The following is a 23,815-nucleotide window of genomic DNA, read 5'->3' as shown; positions in this document are numbered from 1 at the left end:
GATGAAGGGAATAAAGCAACTTTTGCCCAGAAGAAGGCATCAAAGCTTAGATGATGGGGAGCTCATCACAGGCCATTGCTAGGAGTAAGGGCCAGTGCATCTGGTCATAAAGAAAATCCCCTTCACAGATGCACAGTAAGTCCTGGCATCTTTAGAATGATAAGCAGTAAGTCACCAATACCTTAGGCTTCTCCAACCTACTCTACCCATGCTAAATTTAATGTCTCTCTTAAAAGGAAAACTGATAAAAAGAGTTAACTTTCTTGCTATCGTCTATGGTTTGACACCAAAGAAGAAAAAAAGTCAATAGCAAAGGATAGTCCTAACTGCAGCACTTAACCCAGCCATCAGGAGAATCCTGTTCTTTTCATCAGCCCTGCTGAATCAACAGCTTCTATCTATCAGGCATGTATGCTCAATAGCATGAGCAGAAAAGCCAGAGCCATGTTGCCTTGGCTGTGGCTGCCTCCCTGGGATTTCCCTTCTACTATCTGGGGGAAGTGGCAGCAATGACAATGCCTAGTTCACTGAGTGCTAGCAGAAATACCAAGTGAGGTATTTGAATAACTGTGAGTTGTCATTCGGTACTACTTGCTCTCTCTGGACCATATAACCCAGGGGAGAAAACACATGCTCTAGAGAAATGAAGGTACTTGCCCAGTGTCCATCAGCCCTCTGCTGTGACCAGGCTGTTTCCAGAGCCAAGTTCCTTCTTAGTACAGACCTGACATTTGAACAGATTTTTCTCACAACAAAAGAATCAAAATGATATGCCTGCTTCACTGCCTGAAAAGCTTACATTGCTGATGCCAAGGTACTAGCTGCTGATCTCACTGAATAAAGATCTATTCAAAAAAATATCCCCCTTGCTGACTTGGGAAGTGGTCGGGCATGTATGTAAATAAATAGCATTAAGATTTCAGACATCGCTGGGCAGGGGTGGAGCACACCCTTGATCCCAGCACTTGGGAGGCAGAGGCAGGCAGATTTCTGAGTTTGAGGCCAGCCTTGTCTACAGAATGAGTTCCAGGACAACCAGGGCAACACAGAGAAACCCTGTCTTGAAAAAAAAATTTTTTCTGATGTCCTTAGGACACCCACTCTTAAAAAAAAAATTCTTGTGCAAGGTTCACTTAACCCTCAGCAAATTTCTAAACCTTACCCCAAATTCCAGTTGATTCCACCTATGGGCAGTGAGAACATACACAACTCTAGTACAGGGCTCCACATTGCTGCCGCTCAAATGCTTCCCCAGTATCCCCCTGAGACAGGACCTGGTCCTGATAAGCACATCGCTAGTGGACAAATCTCAATCCCAAGAGTCTAGTTCCCTTCTGACTGCCTGTCTAGCTCCCAGAGACCAATTTCAGGCCTCCAGGTTTAGTCCATGTCAACATAGGAAGATAAAATAAACACAAAAGAAAAGAATGCTATCAAGATTGTAGTTCTCAAGTTAGAGCACAATAGAGTTTTGTCTCAATCAAACTTGGGATATAGGGAGTGTTTGGAGATGAGAGCATTTTATTTCCTGACATAAAAGAAATCTTTTGACACAATGAAGTCAATGGAGAAAGGGGTTCTTTATAGTCAAAAGGCCAATGAATCTCCTTTGGAGATAATCTTTGCATAAATAAAATATGCCAACAAGGTTGATTTAATTCCAAGGTTTTAAACACCATGTATAAATCCTTTTATAAGCTGGCACCCAGCTGAAACTGGTGACCTTCAAATTATTAGACTGTATTTTAACTTCTGGGAAGGTGTGAATCATTGCTGGATTCCTAGGCTATGGACAGCCCCCACATTTCCTTAGGTTTTCTAATATCTGGAAAAAGTATTTTTAAGGACGTTTGGTTTTGACATGTTACACAGTGCTATCTATCTTCTAGTGTTTTCTTTTAGCAGGTTTTAAGAACTAACTTCTAATTTTAAAAAGTGTATCTACAAAAGAAATCTAAAACAATGATAAACTATAGTAAATACACTCTTGATATAATATACATTGCTAATGCTTCATTAATAACTAATGAAAATTTTATTCACATTTGTTGTTTCAGAAGAATAGCATCTGGCAAGAAGTACAGTTCAAGGGCAGAATGTTTGCCTAAGAGATGCCTGGCATCTTAGATACATACATATGCATACATACATGCATACATATATACATATGTACATACATGTGTACATACATATATACACACACATTCATACAAACATTCACACATATGCGCACGTGCACACACACACACACACACACACACACACACACACACATAAACAAAGAGACCTAATCATCAGCATTGTGTGGTGCTGAGACTGAACCACAGGTTTCAGGAATGTGGGTAAGCATTCTACCCAAGTATTCTTGTTACCAAGTAGTATGTCCCCAATTAGTCTTGCTGTGGGGCTTTGGGAAGGCATGGCTTGCTGCATAGTATGGGCTAGCCTTAAACTCATGAGCCTCTTCCTCTGGATCTTTACTGGTGAGCTTCCACGAATATTCTAGCATATCTAGTAGCTGGGACTTTTAAAAGTGCAATATGTATTGTTGTTAATAATAACATGGTTCTAGCAGGCTTGCTTCAAAAACGTAATATATCTGAAAGGCAGAACCCTGTCTCTACATTAATATCTTAGAAGATACAAAGTCTACACAGTGACTGACTGCTGGATTGCCACATTCTGCCAGGCTTTCTACTCCCATCAGAACAAGAAACTAGAAACCATGGAACATTTGATTTTGAAAACTCAACAGTGAAAAATTGGAGTCAACTCCGTTCCATACTGCTGAGGCTTTCACACTTTAACTAGGCCCCCACCACTGGGCCCATACACCACACACACACACACACACACACACACACACACACACACACACAGCATTTGCTTTAGTAATGTGGAAAATGCTCTTGTAGCTGGAGTCCTCGCATGCCGACATCATCCATCTTCAATTTACACGTCAGCACATCAGGTGGGATGGGTGACGATGGGGCTGCCAGAGTGTCTTGACTCGTTAGAGACCTTATAAAAGACTGCCTCTCCTGTATCACATCAGAACACACCGGGGAGCTCAAATTCCTGCATTCCAGTCAAAACTAGTAAAACTGATAAATAGAAATTTAAAACTTTGTATAAATTCCTATACTCAAAGGATGCAGTAAAAAGGTTAAAAAATAATTTTCTCTGAAAGTTGGCACATCTTACTGATTCTATTAATGCTTTAGGGTTTAACAAAAATCAGCACAGTAGCCATGTATGATGGATGATACAGACTTAGAGCCACCACACCCAAGTGACTAAACCAGGAGGCTTTTTAATGCAGGTCCAGCCTGGGATACAGAACAAGAAAGCCCCATCCCAACAAAAAGGAAAACATGTATTCAAAGAGTTGCTTTTGGGCTGAGTGTGCAATGCAGTGATTTAAAAGGTCACCCACAAGGCAGAAAACATTCAGAACCAACTTCTGGTCTAAGAGACCTACTGAAAGGTAAACCGAGGCAGCACTATGGTGGAATCTTGAAAGGATTCTACTGAATGGAAGTCCTAACACTCACAGCAGTGTGTGGACACAGTTCACACTGTGGATATGGGTCACACCAGAGAGAATTTGAACAGAGAACCCAGACAACGATGGCTCTTCGTGAAAGCTGGCTTTACTGATGCAGTAAAGACATACCCTAGGCAATGCAGGGGGGAAGCGGGTGTACACAATGCTCCTTTGAGGCCAGGAGATGGAGCATCCATAGTGAGAAGCCTGTTCAGTCCTTTCTGCTACTACTTCACTAGGGCGCAGCTCCTTCACCAAGGATAAAAGTTCCTAGGCTGTCACAGAACCTGTCCCCACCTGCATTAAACTCTTCAGCTGCCTATCTAGCAGGAACCAGCAAGGCCATTCTGTTACCCTTCCTGTTTCTTTCACAACTTTTAGTGAGAAAAGGCTACCTAGAATATAGCCAATTCCAGCAATATTTAATGACAACTTTTATTGACACATAAAGCGACAATTAAGTCCCCAACCATAACCACACCTAGCGATAACACTGCAAACAAATTTGCTTTTTGATAGCCAGAAAATGATTGTAACCTTGAGTTGCATACAATGGCTTTTATAAATTTTTAAATGTTTTTCTGACATCCAGGTATCCACCTAATAGTTTAAAGTTGCCTACTGTGTGGTAGCTAGTGTTGTATCCCTGAGAATCTGTCCATTTGCCCTTATACAGTTCCCATTCAAGGTAAAATGATCTCAGAAAAGTAACATAGGTTAGCTGGTAAGCACTCCATAAGATTATTAGAGCTGCAGGCACAGAGGGATACACTATTAAAAGTAGTCTCTGCATAAGACATCAGAATCTGTATTTACACACACACACACACACACACACACACACACACACACGACAAAATTCAGCAGAACAAGGTTCATATCTGACAACAGGAAAAGGATGCTAACACAAATAGACAAATGGTGGGTGTTTAAGATCTTGAAGTCGCACATCCTACTTATGACCGCCAGTCCCCTTCCGAGCTGCCAAGTGTCTGCAGCATTTGCTTGCACTAAGGCCAGTCTGTCCTACCAATCCTCACACACACACTGTAACTCTTCTAGGCTTGTGCTGCAGCAGAGCAGTATGGTAACCACCCCTGGACTCTCGCACAAATATCATCACCAGAGTGTCCACTACTCCAAAAGAACTGAGTACAGACTCTTGCAGGAAAAGTCACCTTTGAAAATATGTTCACAAATTGTGATTTAAAATTGTTAGAATTCTCTACTCCACTGCTGTGGCTCTCTCTCCTAATGGTGATGCTGCCCTACTCTAACCCTGAGGTATTTGCTTCTTCAACAAGGATTTTACTTTGTAGATGGGCAAAGGGACGAACATTTTTATTACCTTAGTCTTAGACTGAATATCTTGGTATAGACCAGGAGAGCGTCACACAGCCATGACAGTAATATTTTGTCACAGGCATCACATAAAACAGAGAACAAAAGAGAAAGCAACCGTGGGGGTCCCGTGGTGCCTCACTTACCGGGGATGGGAATAATAGGAACACTTTCGTTGGGGACCACCCGAGGTGAACTGCTGTCTTCCACATAGAAATGAGCAGTCTGAAAACATTTTCTGTGTGGAAAAGAAAAAGACGCCAACAGTGAGCACAGAAAGAAATACACTTTGTCTAAGTTTATCATTTCAAGATCCTTCTTTAACAGTTTTTCCCAGCTTGAAACATCACACAGCACTGATGGCAAACCCAAGGAAAAATAGAACAAATGCAAGCACAGCGTTTAGCACACTGGAGCAACCCCAAATGTCTGAATAGCCATCTCTTATTACAGCCAACTCCAACCCCAGAGCTCCAAACTACTCAAATAAGTGAGAATTTGGCACAGAGTAAACTCCTGCACGAGACATGAGGATTCTACCCACTATCTCTACAGCTGGATCATGACAGAGGAACTGTGTGAGCTTCTGACTAACAGCCCCCAAGTACCAAGTTCAAAACCACACCTTGAATCCAATACAGTCATCAAACAGCCCAGCTCTACAATAGCACCACATTGTCTGTGCTTAGCTAAGGCCCCAAATCCTCAGACAGCTTTTAAAGGGGTAAGGGGGCTTCAATAGGAAAAGCATGCCCAAATCAGAGGCCCTTTCCGGACAACAGCTAAGCCTGCAGGTGTTTTCTGCTTGCCTTTAGTTCAGCTTTGTTTTTACCTGTACTTCAAGCAAAGCAGGGAGCACACAGTGGTCATCATAGGACAGGCAGTGAACAGAAAGGCTATGAGCAGTTCATGCAGCCTCTGCCTGCGATGCTGGCCAGCCCTCAGCTTTCCAGCATCCACGTCACTGCTTGCTGGGGCCCTTAATGAGCTGCCGGAAGCACAGACTGAATATTTAATGAGAGTGCTCAGTGTGAATGGCTATTGTGACCAGAGAAGGGTCCCTGTTCATCTGGCGGAGGGGCTTTACAATAGCTGGCCCTACTGCTGGGTCTTTTAGCTGGGCAGACGGCATCTTCTAGTGCTCTCAGTCACCAGGCTGAGTCCCACTCACGTGTTTCATGCCAAGCAACATTTACACGCGGTGGCTTTGCATTTTCTGGGTCTGTATTCCAATTACTAGGGATAAGTCAACTTTATTTTCAGGGTGTCTTTTCTCATCTAGTGGGAAAAAAAATCCTGGTGTGTTTTTAGAAAGCCAAAGAAGGTGGGGAAGTTGGGGGTGGGGGTGGGGGTGATCGATAACTAACAAGCCAAATAAGATCCCTGTGAGAAGGAGACCTCAGTGTCACAAAGCTTTCCTGCAGCAGGATAGACCTACTCTCACCAATGCTGTTAGAAATGAGCACTGGCCCCAGAACGTAGACTTCCCCTTTCAACTCTCCCTGTTCTCATACGGACTGCTCTTCCAAGCCATAGGGCTTCCTGAACATAAATGACTAAGCTCACATGCACTGTAGGAGAGACTCTGAAGAACACCAAGAAAGGTGAGCACTTTCTGCAAGTGCCTGACATATGCGACAGAAACAGGACTTTATAACTGGCCTTGAATGGCCTTGACACAGCTTGGGGCAGATGCATATGCTGTGGAGCTCTGGCCCTGACCACCTGATGCCAAACCCACACAAAAAATACGACTACCAGTTTTAAAATGCCAACTTCTTTCTGTTTTTAAATTAGTTGTTAATTTTTTCCCTCTGCGTTTTTGTTTGTTTGTTTGTTTGTTTGTCTGTCTGTCTGTTTCTTCTTCCCTCTCATAATCCTGTGTGCACAGATTTCTAGGATGCAATGCTGAGGTTGCAACATGGGTCCTGGACACTACGAGTGAACGTGAGCCTTGCTTGTTCAGGGCCATAGCTGTTGGAATTCTGTTTTTTGATTTACTTAGCAACCTGAGCAAGTTCTCAAAGTTACTCATAAATCCCACCCAGTGTGCCTGCTCAGCTTTAAAACACAGAAGAACAAATGAACAGCAACAGCAACAACAGAAATAATAACCACCTAGTAACTTCTGGGCTGGGAAGAGCAGAAAATGTGTAACCCCAGCATCTAAAACTGGGATCCTAAGTTCAAGATCAGCTTAGGCTAGCAGTGTGAGACGAGTCTCCAAAAACGTTGGTGTTTTAAGGCTGCAAATTCCTATGCCTATTAACTTTTAGAACAGGAAGCAGTTAGCACATGGGATTCCATTACTGGCTAAGTTACACAACTAAGCCAGACAACTCAGAAACGAACAAGCCATGGTGTGAATTATTATTTTCTAGAAAACAGGCACACAGTCCAGCCAGTCTTGCTGTTAATGTAGAACTAACAGCTGCATATTATCTTTACAAAAACACAGTGTGTACTGAAGCAAATCTCATGTGCTGCTGTATATAATGGATTTTTCCCTGGAGCAAAGTAACTCTCTGATTGCCAGAACAAAGCTGGCAAGTGGGGTGGGGGGTCGGGAACGTGCGAGATAAAGCTATGCATATCTGTGCCTTGCTGCATAGCACATGCTTTTTTATCCCACACGGAAACATGGGTCAACAAATCAGTACAGAACGTCGAGAAACCTTCTCCCTTTGAGTGGAAGTTTTAAAGTATATGGCAGATATTAATTCAGGACCTAGCTGCAGCATCGCACATGCAAATTACACGTTCTCTGCAACTGGCAAAACCACTTCTGCATCCTCAAAACCAATTTCTAGAGCCTTGCTAAGCACTGGGAAAGAGGATCCTTTCAGAAATATGAGTGAATACAAATGAACAAGGGGGAAGATCAGTTAAAATCACCGGAAACCCTCTTCCTTCCTCTAATCACCATCGCCATTGGGGGTGGGGGGGCGCGAGGCGGACATCCTTCCATACTTTGCTCATTTGTTTATTTAGTATTCTTTGATCATTGTTAAGTTTTTCTTTCTACTTAAGTTCTCATAGGAAAGGGAACCACAAATATGGCAGTAGTTTTGAGGAACTACAGCTTCACAGGGCTGTGATTAACTGATGAAGGTTTAAGAAGGGACGGTGTGGCATTTGACCTGAGACCCAAAAAGCAAAGGTCAGGGACAGTGGTAGTGGGAAGAGCATTCCAGGCAGACACAGCAGCTACGAAAGTATCTTAGAACAGAGTGAACCTGGCAGGTGCTGGTCTGCAATGCTGGATAGAATGGCAAACCCTCCTCCCCCCTCCCCTGAATATAAGACCCAGGAGGCCTTTGTTGGTGTTTGTTGAAGTCTAAGAGCCAGGCAAAGCCTAAGGACTCTAGCCCATGCTGTGACACACTTTTAGCTCTCTCTCTGAACAAGCTCACTTGGGCTGCTGTGTGAGAGATTGTCCATAGAACAGCAAGAAGGTAACAAGAACATCAACCAAGGGCTACTGTTGGAATCACTCCAAAACTCAGGCAGGTAGGTAGTTGGTGAATGGTGTGTGTGTGTGTGTTTGTAAACATGTGAAGGTACTGGGAACTGACCCTACAGCTTCACACATGGTAAATGCTCTACCATTGGGCTACCTTTCCATCTCTGTTTTATATATTAATAACAAACTACAACCTTAGCATAGACATCTAAGAAATATAGATGACATCCGAGTTACCTGTGTCTGCCTAACTTCCACTGCATTGTTGGAACCAGTGCTTTAAGGAACGCTTACTGAGCATCTATCTGGGGCCAGGCTGCCACTCATTCCCCACGCGCGATGATCTTTTCTTGTATGCAAATCCTACACTTTGGTTTTAACTTTACAGGAAGGCAGAAGGATATTGTATGACATTGTTTTTTAATGTATTCATTTCTGAAAAGTCCCATGAAAAAGGTTTTTTTTCCTTGATGTTTAGCAAGATATGAAAAAAAAAAAAAAGCAAAGGCAGAGATTTTTGAGAAATGGAAAAATACCCACGAGTCAGTTCCTCTAAAGTTCTCGACTGGCTTTGTTCCTAGATGCAGGGTTGCCTCTGAGTTTGAGCCCAGGGGATCGAGGACAGACTTTCTCAGAGTGTTCTCAAGTACGTCACTGAGTGTGCAATTTCAGTTTTCTTAGTAGTTTCAATTCTCTTTCAACCAACATAGTCTAATCATGCCTCCTTGAATGAACAGATTTCTAGGATAGTGAAAAGTCTTTTCCAAAATTGCTTTACCGTGAATATATTTACACGAGTATTATTATAAAAATGGAAAACAAAGTAGAACATGAACATGTTTAGAATAATGAAGAAGTGTATTTACAATTTTGGTTACAAATTATAACCTAGGTCATCAACACCATACATTTTATGCTTTTTTTTTTCCACTTTCTTTCCCCCAGGGTACTCAGCCTTCTCTTTGAAGTTTTGAGGTTCCCAAATATAAACTACCTGTCCTCTCTGTACCTGCCTGCTCTACCACCCTTCAAGCAACATGTTAGTCAACAGTGGTTATTAACAGATGTCCAGACCTCTTTGGTTTTAGTAAGCCATGAAGGACAAAGCCCATACCTGGTGACAACCACCTGAGGCCTAGATGGGACACAGACTTATGTATTCTGAAACTTCTCCCTGAGGAGCTAGTTTGCAGTATTCCTAGTTAAGAACTTCTTGTGACAACGGGACAGTAGTTACAGAGACTCTCTGGTGCTGTCACTAAGAAGCTACTAAAAATGAAACAACCTTAAATGGAAGGTGGGCAGTACCACACATTTGCCCATAGAAAGTATATGTAAGCTTCCCATATAGCATGGGAAATAGTCACTATGGCATCAAGGGTGTTAAGTGCACAAAGGACTTTTGTACAGCATATACCTGAGTAAGAATGTCAAAATCCAGACAAGCAAGTCTGACTTGCCATGATACAACTCCATTAGTGAAGAAGTACTATGAAGCACTAGACTGAACACTTCTAGATGGGAGCAGGAAACAGTCAGCCCCATGTGCATGACATGAGATGGAATGGGAGATATGTGTATGTTGTTTCTTCATTTGGCCATGATTCTGGTATGTCTCTCCTACAGTAAGCAACCTGCCATAATGAACCGATCTCCAACTAAAAGCTACACCCTGAAGGTAAACGTGTCTCCAAATGCATCTGATGCTGGACCAAGGTTGGCCAACTATGATTGCTTTCAAGAAGCTCTGTAGCCAGGTGGGAACAGTTCTCCTATATTCTTCTATATTACTGTCCTCTTTGAAAAGCTAACATGAACTTAGACATTTTAGAATGATTTCTAAGGATGGTTTCACTGAAACCCAAAAGAGTACCATGGGGGTATTTCCTCTACTAGTTCTCCTAGTCTGTGTGGATTCTGCTTAGCAGTTCCCTAATCTCAAGTCCAACTCCCACCACTGTGGTCCAGACTATGGGATGTCTGGTTCTTGTTTTTGTTCTTTTGTACAAGTGTGGGTCTAACTTTTTAAAACTCCAGAGGACACTTGAGGCGTATGGGTCATCAATCACTGTTCTTTAGCTACATCTCTAAAAATAACTCTCAATTCTTTCAAATATTTTGAGGACCTATTTTGAGAATAGAGATTTCGTCAAGACTCAAGCACTCCACTGTTGTGACAGCAGAAGCTATCTGTCATCGGGATGCAGCAGACACTGACCTGCATCAGCTGTCAGCTCTCAGTCTTAGAGCTCCCACTGAAGCACACATGGTGCCAGCACATGGCAGGCTCTGCTGGTTTTAATTGGCCCTCATGACTAATGACACACATACAAACAGCTGCTCCGATGGCATAATCCAGTCAGAGAGCCCTGCTCTGCCAACAATGCAGAGTGAACTACAAAGATGAGCAGGAGAACTCTAGATTTTTAACACCCTTCCCTACTTCCTTCCAGGAATCTGACATAGATAGTCGCAAGGCAGAACCCCCAGGAGGCCTGAGCTTCTCCACAACCCCTCCAATTCTGCTGTTTCTTCCCAGGTACCTGGTTAGACAGCCTTTGGTATGGGCTTATGATTTTTCTTATTTCTTTCTCTTTCTGCTTGCCTGACAAGGATTTGTGCAGGCAACCAACACTTCCCTGAAACAAAGGGCTGACACTGAAGTCTAGAAATGTCTAAAGAGACACTTGTCTATAAAAAGGGCTCTCCAACGGCAGGCAGGGACTTCTGAGATGGACTGACATTTGTCTCAGCATGTCTGTCCTTTTGACAGGCTTGTTTCCATCCTCAGTTTTAGGCTTATTATTACAACAGTTTGTCTTGTGCTGTGGATGATGGGCTGTGGGTTGGAGTGGAATCCTAACAAGGTTTTCAGACTTAGATAAAAACTCAAAATTACATACTAAACAAGTGTTGATATAAAAAAACTAGAAATCAAGTCACTCTCTTCAAATTAAGCACAATGGTTTTATAATTACTCCAGAGTGTGAAGGAGTTTTTTAGCTGTGTGGAGGCAAAATTCTAATTGCAGACTATAGTGGGCAGTTGGCTCAGCTTCTACTGAATATTAATTAAGCAATCTTAAACGATTCATAGGCTGCCCTCATTTGAATTTACAGTGCCATACCCACTAATAATCTCATTTATTTTCATGTTGTCAAGAACAGACATCCCATTAATATTTACTTTTGTAAATGGGTATGTTGTAGTGAACGTTGAGTAAGAGCCATTTATTAATGGAAAGCTGCAAACACTAACAGGCCATCAAAGAAAGAGATTGAGAGTTGTGCTAAAAAGTCTCCGATTGATTTATGAGGGCAAACTGTTTCTAGAAATGGAAGTGACAAACAATAGAAGAGAAAGACTGTGGATATCTCTGGGCTTTCCCTCAGGAGTGTCTGCTTGAAGCTACTCTGGGTCCCACTTGGAAGGTGGCCCGATTCAATTCTAAGTTGAGATTTTTTCATACACAACAACTCACTCACTGCTAAGTTGTCCTGACTGCCTGTTAAGTGATCTGGTTTATGTAGCTAAGTTTATACAGTGCAGTCTCCGGAAGGACTCCTCCAGAATGAAAGACTCAGACATCAAAATAGGCTTCTGGTTGGCATATTTTCCAAGTCATGAAAGGGGACACAAAAATCTGACAAATCCGAGTGTGCTCTGGGGGATAATAAAGTGGCATGTTTTGCATCGGGACTGCTGGGATTCCTGGGCATGTGGTTGTCATACTCTGGACAAGCAGAGGACGGAGTATGAGAGGGAGGGAAAGAAGGGGAGAGAAAAGAGAAAAAAAATCACCTGAAGGCTGGAGAGATGGGATGGACAGGAGATGGAATGCAGACATTATGAGAAGAGGAAGGGCTCCCAGATATTGATATTTGGGATTTCATGTAGGTAGTAACAATATCCTACTTTACTCCTGCTATAGCTAAAGTGACAGAGAAAGGTGTGATTTCCATGGTAAGTATGGTACTGGATGAGTCAAGTTGCCCGTAGTAACTTCCTTTAAATGGGAGAAGACAAGCAAACTGCACACATAGAAGTAGGTCCGAGATAATCTTTCTTGATCAACATTGTTTTTGCTAAGAAATTCTAAAAGATCCACAGGGATGACTGTGTGGGCCTTTCCAGGGAAGTGGACAGCAGAGGTCACTTCCTATGTCACGTTCAGTAGCTCAAAGGTGCTCTCATCAATATTTCAGCTAGTTCCAAGGAGATAAAACCCTCACAGTTCATCCCAGGACTCAGTGGAGACCTGGGAAAGGTCTGACACCAGGGTCTTTGAGACAGTTGTCACACCTTTGTACCCTAGCCTGGAATGTTTGAGCACCTAGCATAAGGTGCTCACCACTCATCCAAACCCCACTGACTTGAGGCAGTTAACAGAACCATACAAGTCTAGGTCAGTTCAAGGAGGAGAGGAAACACAGATCACTCAGAATTACCATCGAAAATGCTCTAGACCCTACTTATTTCCTAAACATAATGACTATTTTGTTATAATAGTTTTGTTTTTGTTTTGTGTTTTGTTTGAAACAGAGTCTCTCTACATATCCCTGGATGCCCTAGAACTCACTCTGTAGACTAGGCTGGCCTCGAACTCATAGAGATCTGCCTGCCTTTGCCCCCCTAGTGCTGAGCTCAAAGGTATGCAGCACCATGTCTGGCTTGTTGTAATATGGCTAATAGCCTTAAGTGATCTTCAGGATCTCGGAAAGATCTATGTGCTTTTTTACTGAATACCATTGTAGCAATGCTTGTGAAAGAAGGTGAGGTTCCCAAAAGGCACCCCAGTGTCATCCACGTGGTATTTCCAATAATCAAGAATTGACTATTAAAAGAAAAACTAAGGTACCCACACAAGAACTTTGGAACAAATCTCTCAGAATGGAGAGACTGTCTGAAGCAGTGACTCTCAACTTACAGGTTATGATTCCTTTGGGGGGGTTGAACGACCCTTCCACAGAGTCACAGAACAGATAGCCTGCATATCATATTTATATTCAAATTTATAACAGCAGCAAAATTACAGGTATGAAGTAATAACAAAGTAATAATGAAACTAATTTTTTGATTGAGTCCACCATAACACAAATAACTGTATTAAACGGTTGCAGCACTAGAAGGGTTGAGAACCACAATTTTAAAGAAATCGTTTATAATAAGATGGTAACACACTGGGAACACACTGACTCTATTCCTCCATCTCTGGTGAATGAACAGTGAGCCACGGTGCCCAGCACTAGAGGGCTGTAGGGAAGCAGATACATACACACATCACCAAGGAAAGACCTCAAAACCAGTGGCAGAGGAGGGCACCACCCATGAACCCTGCCTTGCTGCCACTTTCCTGAATTTATTCTGCAGCTGTATTTATCCATGTGCAAAATGACACATTAACAAGGCTATTCAGCATAGTACTGTGCTGTCACAAAATTGATAGCCTCAGAGGACTGCTTAAATAAATCAGGGCATATCTATTTAACACTCCCCCAATAGGGAACTATAGATGCCTAGAGAAAAACTGTGTTATCTCAAAGCCAAGCACGTGGGTAAAACAGGTAGTTCTTCACTATGTAAAAGGAGACAGAGATACCGCATTTGTTTAGATATATAACAATTGTCCAATAATGTATAAATTTAGAAAAATGAGCACATGTTTGTGAGTAGGTGGGGAATAGGGTGGGTAGATGGAATTCTCAGGTTATATATGATTTTAAACTTTATTATCATGAATGATGTCAGATCCTACTTAGTCACAATTTAAGTGGAGAAAAAGAACCTGCTGAAGAGCTAGCTGCCTAGAGTAGAGGCCCTACTTCAGCAGGACTGTCTGACCATGTCACTTCCCTTCTCAGAGTCTCCATGTCTCCTTCTTCTCAGGTGTGAACAAAGAATTCCATATATGCTGTCTAATTTAATCTTTATACAATGGGTATTCTATAAAGAAGACTCCTCAAAAGACCCATTTCCTAGATGAGGAAATTGTGTCTCAAATGGATCCCATGCCAAAGAGCCAGGAAGTGGTAGAGCTAATGTGACAATCCACATGTCTCTGAGTCAAGGTTTGTAGCCACACTATAAAATATGCATTTGATACTGCATAACTCACACTTAGAGTCAACAAATACCTGCAGTTCCTTAGGATGATATCAACCTAGGTAGACCTGATATATTTCCCTCAGTCCTAAGCAAAGAAGTTCTCAGATTCCTTGCAACCAACTGCAGACACGAGGCATCTCCTGGGTGAAGCACACTGGGCCTGTAGCAAGTCCACTCCATACTAAGAGCTAAGCACATACACAGGCTGAATAGTGTGTCTGAGTGTCTGACCATGGACAGCATTTACCTTAGTGTTGGACATGAGTCATGCTGGTCCTTTAAAGTACTACAGAAAGAAATGTCATCATGGACTGGGCATAAGAACTGTTCACAGGACGTCCACAGACCCCTCTAAGAGAAGACCTTTAGGTTTAAAGCAATAAAGAGAGGTTTCTAGTCCCAGATCTGAAAGCTGTTTTGAAAGTATACTAGGAATCGAAAACTTCAACAGTTTTTTTTTTTTTTTTAAAAAGATCCTAGAAAGGAATAAATGACATCACCAGTCAGTGAGGATGCACAGGGCCAGAACTGTACAACGTAAATGACGACCTTCCTCAATAACCTGTCAAGATTACTCCTCACGAATCAAAACTGTGTCCTGGGATAGACGTGAAATTCCATCTCAATAACCAGATCTACAACCAACAGAGACAAGCCCTTCCATGGGAAAGGTTAGCTATAAACTGGTTTACTGAAAGTAAAAGGGAACACTTACAACATTAATTGATTAACTACCCTACTTAATGATTTAGTATTAAAAGATTATGAATTTTAAACAGTTTACATATGAGATACGTCTTATATAAATATTCTCAAGAGGTTCAAGTGCAGAAATTAGGACTATATGCACAACTTCTAATTGTTTCATATAAAACTCTTCAGGTTAGACTTTTTCAGAATATTAAGAATTCATGCACATGTTATAACCACATATTTTTTATGGAAAAGCACATGTTATAGCCACATTTGTTCATTTTCTGTCTTGTTCTTGGTTTTAACCCCTTATGTATAAATTACTTTCATTTATAAGAATTATGCTTATTTGAAAAACAAAGCTCTAAACAAGCATGCAACAACTTAATTGACTTTTTAAAGGAAAATGGATGCAGCATACACCAGATACGCAAACACAGCGTGTCCACAGTGTTACCAAAAAAGACAGAAAATACAGCCCAGCCCACAGACGAAAGCAAAGCAAGCACGCACTGGAGCTTCTGCCATGGGCAGCAGCTACCTGGAGGCTCAACTGGTCTTTGCAGACATTACTAGCTGGCATGGAACAGGTGAACATCAGCATTTTCTGTTTAGAAGCTTCCATCCCCATAGCAACAAAACAAAAGTTCTGCAAGCCAGTCCCAGCCATTGAGACTCCCCCATTAAGTCCCAGCCATTGAGAATCCCCCAGCCATTGAGAGAGACTCCCCCATTAAGTCCCAGCCATTGAGACTCCCCCATTAAGCTGGGCCGCCCTCACCTGCTCCCCTTCTCTCCTCTCTCCCCAGAAGAAGGCACTTCACGGGAACGTCGGGGAAAGCCCTTGGACTTTATTTTGTTACACCCTCTAAATGGACAAAAGACAAAAGAGAACATGTGTAGAAGACAGTATTTCAATTGGTCCCCCAGCGTTGCACACTGATGCCCTCCACCCAGACATCCCTGCTATCACGACTTCATATATAGCGTTATCAAAAGGGCACACATATGCAAAAATGGCTAGCGTTAGAGAGGTCTCTGGTGCTGAGGTAAGAGACACAAAGTAGGCTTGTTTCCCAAAGCAATGTTTTATATATCAGAAGGTAGCATTAGTCTAAGGTTGGGCTGCTCTTCACCTCTGCAGGCACACTGTCCCAGCAAGCAGACAGCTCTGAAGAACTTGCTGGGTCTCCACTGCCCAGTGCCTGTCACATGACCTGCTTTCTGCCACCAATTTCTCTGCATTGGACAGAGCAAGGGTTTTGTCTTTTCTGAATGCATTCTTGTCACTTCTGGATAAACATAGAAAATGCCTCAGACAGACAGGGCCAGAACTTGGCAAGTTATTGCTCTATGTAGAGTCTCTTAAACACTAAATACCTTAGCATCCCAGACTTGCCTGTCCATGCGAAGGATGCATGTTCTGACAAATGCAGACACTTGTGGGTGGCTGCTTAGATCCCAAGCTACTAGGGCTATAGGATTTCACAGTGAAATGATCTTATTCTAAGTCTTGTTCATAGAACTGGAAAACAATAATAACCACCGCCTAACATATAATCTTTTTTTTTTTTTCCTTCCGGCTCCTTGCTGAATCCTGCACAGAAATGTGGACCACTTTTCAGTAACTGCTTCCTTCTGGGGACCAGTACCTCTAGCTTTTTAGTGTTCATGTTTCTCTTCTCCTGTCATAAATAAGCTTTAAGTTCCTGTTTTTTTTTCATTACCAGTGCTATTGCAGTATTATACACAAGTGCTTGTCATACCAGCTCACCTTTAGAGAAAGGAGAACTTGATTGGCAACAAGGTTGAAAGGGGAGGGACTGTTGTAGTTCAGAACTTCCTGTCTCCCTCTGTTGAAACTACTGTCACTACAATGACTGTCCCCCCAAAACATCACAGATATGTTGTGTGGCTGCGAAGACTAATCTGAAGAAATCACAAGTATGTTGGAATGTTTTTATAAATTTTCATAAAAACTTGAAATTTGCAGCTTCCTAAAATATTTAGACTTTTTCTCAACCCTTAGCCCTGCTCTGAATTCTGCCAGATTTACTCTTTCAGGAATTTTGGAGCAGAGCCGGCTATCTTCCGCAGTTTTTCCTCACGCACAATCACAGGCTCTTGAGACTCCCACCCGTAAACTGACAACACTTTCGTGAGAAGCAAATGCCATAAATCAGTAACTAATATCCCTGACAACCAAGGGGTAACCTGATCAAGCACAAGTAACCCTGGGAGAGAAGGCAGTGATTTCTGAGAATCTGGAACAAAATGGGTTAGCAAGCCTAGAACAAACACCCAAGGAGGCAGCCTTCTGTTTCCTAAGCGATGAGTTTAAAACTGTATCAGCCAGCACTTCCCAATACAACCTGTGCTGGGTTGCAAGTATCAAGGAACATGTTTAAATGGCAACCTTTGGCTGTGCCTCCCTCCCCACTTTTGTCTAATGACTGTGAGTTAGCCTGTTCCAAGAGCTTCAACTGGCATCTCAGGGCCAACTCGACAGCAGGGGCCGGTTACTATAACAACTGACAGCTCTCACGAATTCTGAAAGGCCCCTGAGTAGCCATTTGGGAAACAGTTATTGAGCAAAAAGTTGCCTGGGATCTGAGGCATTAGCTACCACGTGACTCAGCTCTCCCTGAACAGTTGGGAAGAAAAAGGGAGAGAAAAGTGCCCATCTCCTGGAACCTCTGGGGACCTCCAAATGTCCCCTACCCCCATACCTTTCAGATTCTCAGTGCAAGACAGTTTAACACCAGAGTTATCATAATCCCAAACCTCCAAGGCAAGTCTTATTTTGGCAACATGAAATGTGTCTTTGCTCTCCCCACAGGTTTGACACATTTTCAGGGTTTGGAGAGCTGAATGGTAAAAATTATTTCTAATGGCTAAAAATCTCGGAATATAGCCAGAAAGAGAAGTTCTAAGTACAGATGAATTATACTAGCAATGATTAATTTAGAAAAAGACAAAAACCAAACAACAAAAATACACAAAACACCCATGAATGGTCTGCTTTTAGAAAGAACAAAGCCACCAAAAATGATGTTGAAGCTCCAGTTTTTCTACCTTTTTGGCTCTGGGATTGAATGTGCTGTTTTGTACATGCAGAAGTCTCTGGGAAAAGCCTCTGAAAGGCCAAGACAGTGGACTTTGCTTGACACAAAGGAAGTGTGGTTTGAGGGAGGAACCTATGTCCATGCTGAATGCACTATGACCCAGCGTCCATAAGGCTGCCTCTGAACATGTACCCTCTACTTTTTCTCTGCAGTCACAGCTCAAATATCTGCTCAAAGAAGTTCTCCTTGGCTCTCTCTCACTTTGTTCCCCTGTACCCTAGCCATGCTTAAGGGGTTTTTTGTTGTTGTTGTTGTTGTTTGTTTGTTTGTTTTTCCCGAGACAGGGTTCCTCTGTGTAGCCCTGGCTGTCCTAGAACTTACTCTGTAGACCAGGCTGGTCTCAAACTCAGAAATCTACCTGCCTCTGCCTCCCAATTGTTGGGATTAAATGCATGTGCCACCATTGCCTGAGTGCTCAAGTTTCTTAAAGAACTCACTGTTCCCCTTTGGCATAGCTGGTATCCAGGGAGGCCACAAAACCAACCTGGAATCAGACAAAAGAGCAGTGAGGACAGATGCTAACATCAGTGACCATCACAAAGGAGCCATAGTGTTGGCTCTGTCCTGCTCAGTGCTCCCACTGGGGAATGTGAGATCAGTACAGCTGGGTTTCCAGTTAACCATGCAAATGAGACAGCCAGCTGGGGATTATGACAGGCATTATTTTCAAATAGCACAGAATTTAAAAAAGAGTGTGAACTTTATATAACCTTTATTTACTTATTCATCTCTACCACGACATGCCTTGAACTCAGAAATCCACCTGCCTCTGCTTCCCAAGTGTTGGGATTAAAGGCGTGTGCAAAGTAGGAATTCTGTCTCCTACACAATTCTCCATGGCCTTGTAGATGTGTGAGAAGTGGTAAAAGAATCAACAATGGAAGGAATAAATGGGCCAGCCACAGAGGCCTTCGTTCAGCAGTGCAGAACACTAGATAGGATAAACAAACATTATAACGTAAGTGATTCTGGCCAGTCTTCCTTTCTGAAAACTGTTTCCTCTCTTGGAGCAAGGCTGCCCCCTCAACCCCTGATATCCTAACTGCCAGGTAGGCCTTCTCTAGAATCAGAAGCACATACATGCAGAGAATGGAAGAACACACTTCTGCCCCAGGTTCTTAGGGAGCTGCAATAGAGGAATGCCCATCTGAGGCTAAGCTGGGCAACATTTTATATGCCCATTGAAAAATCTCTAAAAAGTGTTTTGGCTCAGTGGTAGGAGTACTTGACTAGTATACAAGGCCCTAGCTTCAATCCCCAGCACCTCACAGGGGAAACAAGTAACATGTGCTTTCTCTTATTCAACAATTACGTTCCTGGTGGCTTCTCCTAACAGTAGAATGAAATCAGTAACATGCAGTTTAGAGTCCCTTCTGCCACCTGCTTAGGAAAAATCAAAAGCAACTTCTTAGTACACTGTTTCTTTATGACTCTGCCAGGGGAGAAAGCAGGCTAATCTAAGCCATAGCCCGCAAGCAAAGAAATGCCGGCTGACAAAGCAGTTTCGTGCACAGTACTCTTGTATACCTGCTCACAGCTGCTCTGATTGTCATTGCCACTGCTGTGCAACTGGAGGAAGAGTCCACGTTCCAGAGATGCACATGTGGTCAATCACACTATGAGTACACATGGCATATTGTCCCGTGCCCACACCCCATGTCCATGTGTTTCTGTTTGCCTAAGCCACTGTTAATGCCAGTACAAGTCCCTACACATCTGTATGCTTTCATAGTCACTTCACTCTGTCTCCCTCTGAACATCCAGGGAAGAAAAAATTGCAGTGTCAACAAAACTCACTTGTGTTCATGATGAACGTGTTTGTTTGTTTGTTTTTTCAAGAGTTTCTCTGGGTAGCCCCAGCTGTCCTGGAATTTGCTCTATAGACTAGGCTGATCTTGAACTCACAGAGAGAGATCCTCCTGCTGATGCCTACTGAGTGCTGGAATTAAAGGCATGTGCCTGATGAATACCATTCTTTAGGAGCAGATATCAACACATAGAAAGGTCTAAAGACGGAACTCAGTAAAAGAGAGACCTTTTCCCACGTGCAGATGTGACTCACTGATGTGAGCTGACTTGCCAAAGTTTACAAAAGGCTTGGTCATATGATCAAGAGGGACACGCATTTACCAGATTAGAGCAATAACAAATGTTAGTAAGCCTAGGGTCGAAGGCTACAGTTTCTATTTACGAAGCTTACCATCCTATGATCCAGAACCCTTGAAGTTATCTTAGGCCTATTTGAGAAGTGAGGCTGCCTTGTACGTCTTCAAAACACTTCCCAAGCTATGATTATGTTCAGTAAGACACTAAACTAAGGACATTAACACTAATCAACTGGGACTAAAGCAAAGTAGGTGATATTACTCAACATTGAATTCTCAAACTAATAGCGAGATAACTGAATATATTCATCATTATCAGAGCGCAAATTGGTTCTTATCTGGACTTCCAGGTCAGGTGGCCATTACATCACGCAATAGTAGCCAAGTGGTTTCTTTGCCTGCAGTGTCTATCTGACCTGAAACATGAAAGCAGTCTACATAACTGTTCCCACCATGCATGGTATTCCCCTATCTGGGGCAGCACAATATGATAGTTAAAATGGTGGGCCATGGCAGGGGGCTGGTGGGTGGATAAATAGATCAGTGGGTAAGAATACCTGTTGGGTAAACATGAATGCCTGGTTCTTAGCCCAGCACCAGTATCAAAATGAAAAGCAGGATATCCAGTGCCCTCCTCTGGTCTCTGCATGCACATACCCTTCCCTCCCGCATATATAGTACATATAATGGTGGGCTATCAAGTCAAGTTATTTGGATTAAAATCAAGGATCTACCCACTAAAGATCTATTTGTACTATAACCTAGGCTAAGCACATGCCAGAGATGGTAAAACAATGTGTGTGTGTGTGTGTGTGTGTGTGTGTGTGTGTGTGTGTGTGTGTGGTGTGTTCTGAGCTATCCAGGCTCCAAGGGACATAAAACAAAATCTGCCTTCATAACAATCATCACAATTCTAGGTGTACACTGATGCCTGGCTCAAGGTAGCTAACCTGTGCTTTATATAGCCCAGAGGTTCAACAAGTGGCACACCCCAGAACACCTGGCACCTCTCCTAGCATCCACCTCAAATTACATAAATCAAAAAGGTACCATCCAAAAACGTCTGCCTTTTGAGTGGCAGCAGCTGGGCTCTTGCACATTTTTTCTGGGCACTGTTGCTATCTAAGCAGGTTGCTGTAGTAAAGCAAGGATCCATGGATCCTGCAGAGAGGTTCCTGAGTAGTAATTCAAAGCCAGGGCTTCTACCGTCTAGAGTAGTAAGACCAAAATGGCACACTCTTCTCTTTCAGCATCTTCCAGAACTCTGATTTTCCCCCCAGTTGTTCTGACTCATTTGAAATAGCTCCGAACCACTGAAAGAGACTGCAAAATCTGTAATATCATGCACACAGCTGGCTGCCATTTGTTGAAGGGGGGCAAGCATTCATTGGGTGTTTCCTTTCTATTACCTGCCCTAGCACCCTGTCCTCTTCCCTGGGGACATAGATCTGCCCTCAGTGTACTTCCTGTACTGTTACAGATTTGGGGTTTTCCTTCTCTGCAAGGCCAGTGAAGAATAAATTGTAGCATCCTGTCTTAGTCAGGGTTTCTATTCCTACACAAACATCATGACCAAGAAGCAAGTTGGGGAGGAAAGGGTTTATTCGTCTTATACTTCCATACTGCTGTTCATCACCAAAGGAAGTCAGGACTGGAACTCAAGCAGGCCAGGAAGCAGGAGCTGATGCAGAGGCCATGGAGGGATGTTCCTTACTGGCTTGCTTCCCCTGTCTTGCTCAGCTTGCTTTCTTATAGAACCCAAGACTACCAGCCCAGGGATGGGCACCACCCACAAGGGGCCTTTCCCCCTTGATCACTAATTGAGAAAATGACTTACAGCTGGATCTCATGGAGGCATTTTCTTAACTGAAGCTCCTTTCCCTGTGATAACTCCAGTCTGTGTCAAGTTGACACACAAAAGCAGCCAGTACACATCTTATTCCCAACACCTCAATTAAAAGCATTACAAAGTACATTTTCCTCTGTAGACCTACATTGCCACCTGCTTTTACTCAATAGCCCCTAGTGGACTCAGTTGCAGATCTCTCAGATAACTGAAGTTTGTGCTCACATTTCTTTTAATTGAGCAAATCTGAAGTAATGAATTTGTCCCTTTTTAGACACATATGCTGATATGATGACGTCAATGAACCTAGATCTCCAAGGACACATGTGGAGGTGCTCCACAGATACAGGTGTGCTTGTCTGCCTCACCATGTGTCCTCAGCAGCTAGGCCAAGTCCTTATGAAGCAGTTACAGAAGACTTGGTGGGCTGAGAAGTCAACCTGCCTCTGCTGTTAGGCCCTGAGACTGCTGCAGCTACTAACAAGGCCCAGAGAGCACAGCCAGCCCTGGGAGAGCGGGGATGGCTCGAAGGCTTCAAAGCTTTTGCACTGGGGATGTGGGTGTGGGGCCAGTCCTTACCCTGCTCCTACACAGGGAAGCCCTCATCTGGAATTAGGCCCATTAGGAGCATCATCCCAAGTGATTTTATTAACTTTATAGTCACCCTTTTGTTTTTGGCTCAAAGTAGCTCTGCTCAGTTGGTTAACCTACATTTATACTATACTTAGCTCTAAATTGATGACTGAGCTATTTCTAGGCTACTGTGCATAATGAGATCATTCCAAAGAATAAACTCTAGAAGGAGATTCCTAACTATTTTTTTTTCAAATACCATCTTATGCCACGGTAAGATTGCTGGAAATTATGTACAGCTATACAATGTGACTACATTTAAAAGGTATTTATCTATAGATTTCATTCTCTCACTTGCAAACATTTCAGGTATGCAAGAACCCAGAATTACATTTCTATTTTTCCTTACAGTCAGATCTGGTAGAACATTGTGGCACATGTGTACTCAGTCCCCATCTGTTACACAGGGCAGACATTTCTCACAGCCTATATTGCCTGCCCATATGCACTCAGTACATGTTTTCTAACTACTTTATAGGTAAGGAAACTGAGGCTGGAAGATGACTCTTCACTGAAGGTAGTACTTCTTAACTGGCCCCACCCTGGTACGTCTCCAGCTCCTGTTATTGACCGGAGCTAATTTCTAAACCCAACACAGCTTTTATACCACTGACATGCTCGCTCCCCCCCCCCTCTCTCTCTCTTTCTCACACACACACACACACACACACACACACACACACACACTTCTTTTCACCTCCCCAGAACAAATTTTCACCCTCTGGTAATGACAGCAACCTTTGTTAGAAAAATATGAGCAGTCTCCACAGGGCTGTAAGTCTGATGGAATCTTCTTTTTCTTTTCTTTCTTTTTTTTTTTTAATTGGATATTTCTTTATTTACATTTCAAATGTTATCCCCTTTCTCGGTTTCCCACCCTCCCTCCCTCCCTGAAACACCCTATCACATCCTCTCTCCCCCTGCTTCTATGAGGGTTTTCCTCCACCCACCCACCCA

The 23,815-nt window shown here is 42.9% G+C and overlaps 1 protein-coding gene across 7 annotated transcripts in view; it reads right to left on the bottom strand.

Moving 5' to 3' along the window:
- Window positions 1–23,815, bottom strand: part of Ptprg (protein tyrosine phosphatase receptor type G) — a 681,254-nt gene that overhangs the window by 46,449 nt on the left and 610,990 nt on the right. For 6 of the 7 annotated variants that reach the window (XM_021181278.2, XM_029468960.1, XM_029468957.1 and 3 more), the window contains 2 exons: window positions 15,931–16,017; window positions 5,035–5,126 (listed from right to left, as the gene is read on the bottom strand). In XM_021181278.2, coding sequence (XP_021036937.1) covers window positions 5,035–5,126; window positions 15,931–16,017 — 179 coding nt within the window. The remainder of the gene's footprint in view (window positions 1–5,034; window positions 5,127–15,930; window positions 16,018–23,815) is intronic. The other variant, XM_021181279.2, reaches the window with a different exon arrangement.

The sequence above is a fragment of the Mus caroli genome, chromosome 14 (assembly GCF_900094665.2).
Source record: "Mus caroli chromosome 14, CAROLI_EIJ_v1.1, whole genome shotgun sequence".
In the NCBI taxonomy this organism is placed as follows: Eukaryota; Metazoa; Chordata; class Mammalia; order Rodentia; family Muridae; genus Mus; species Mus caroli.
This window is presented reverse-complemented; position numbering and strand designations above follow the sequence as displayed.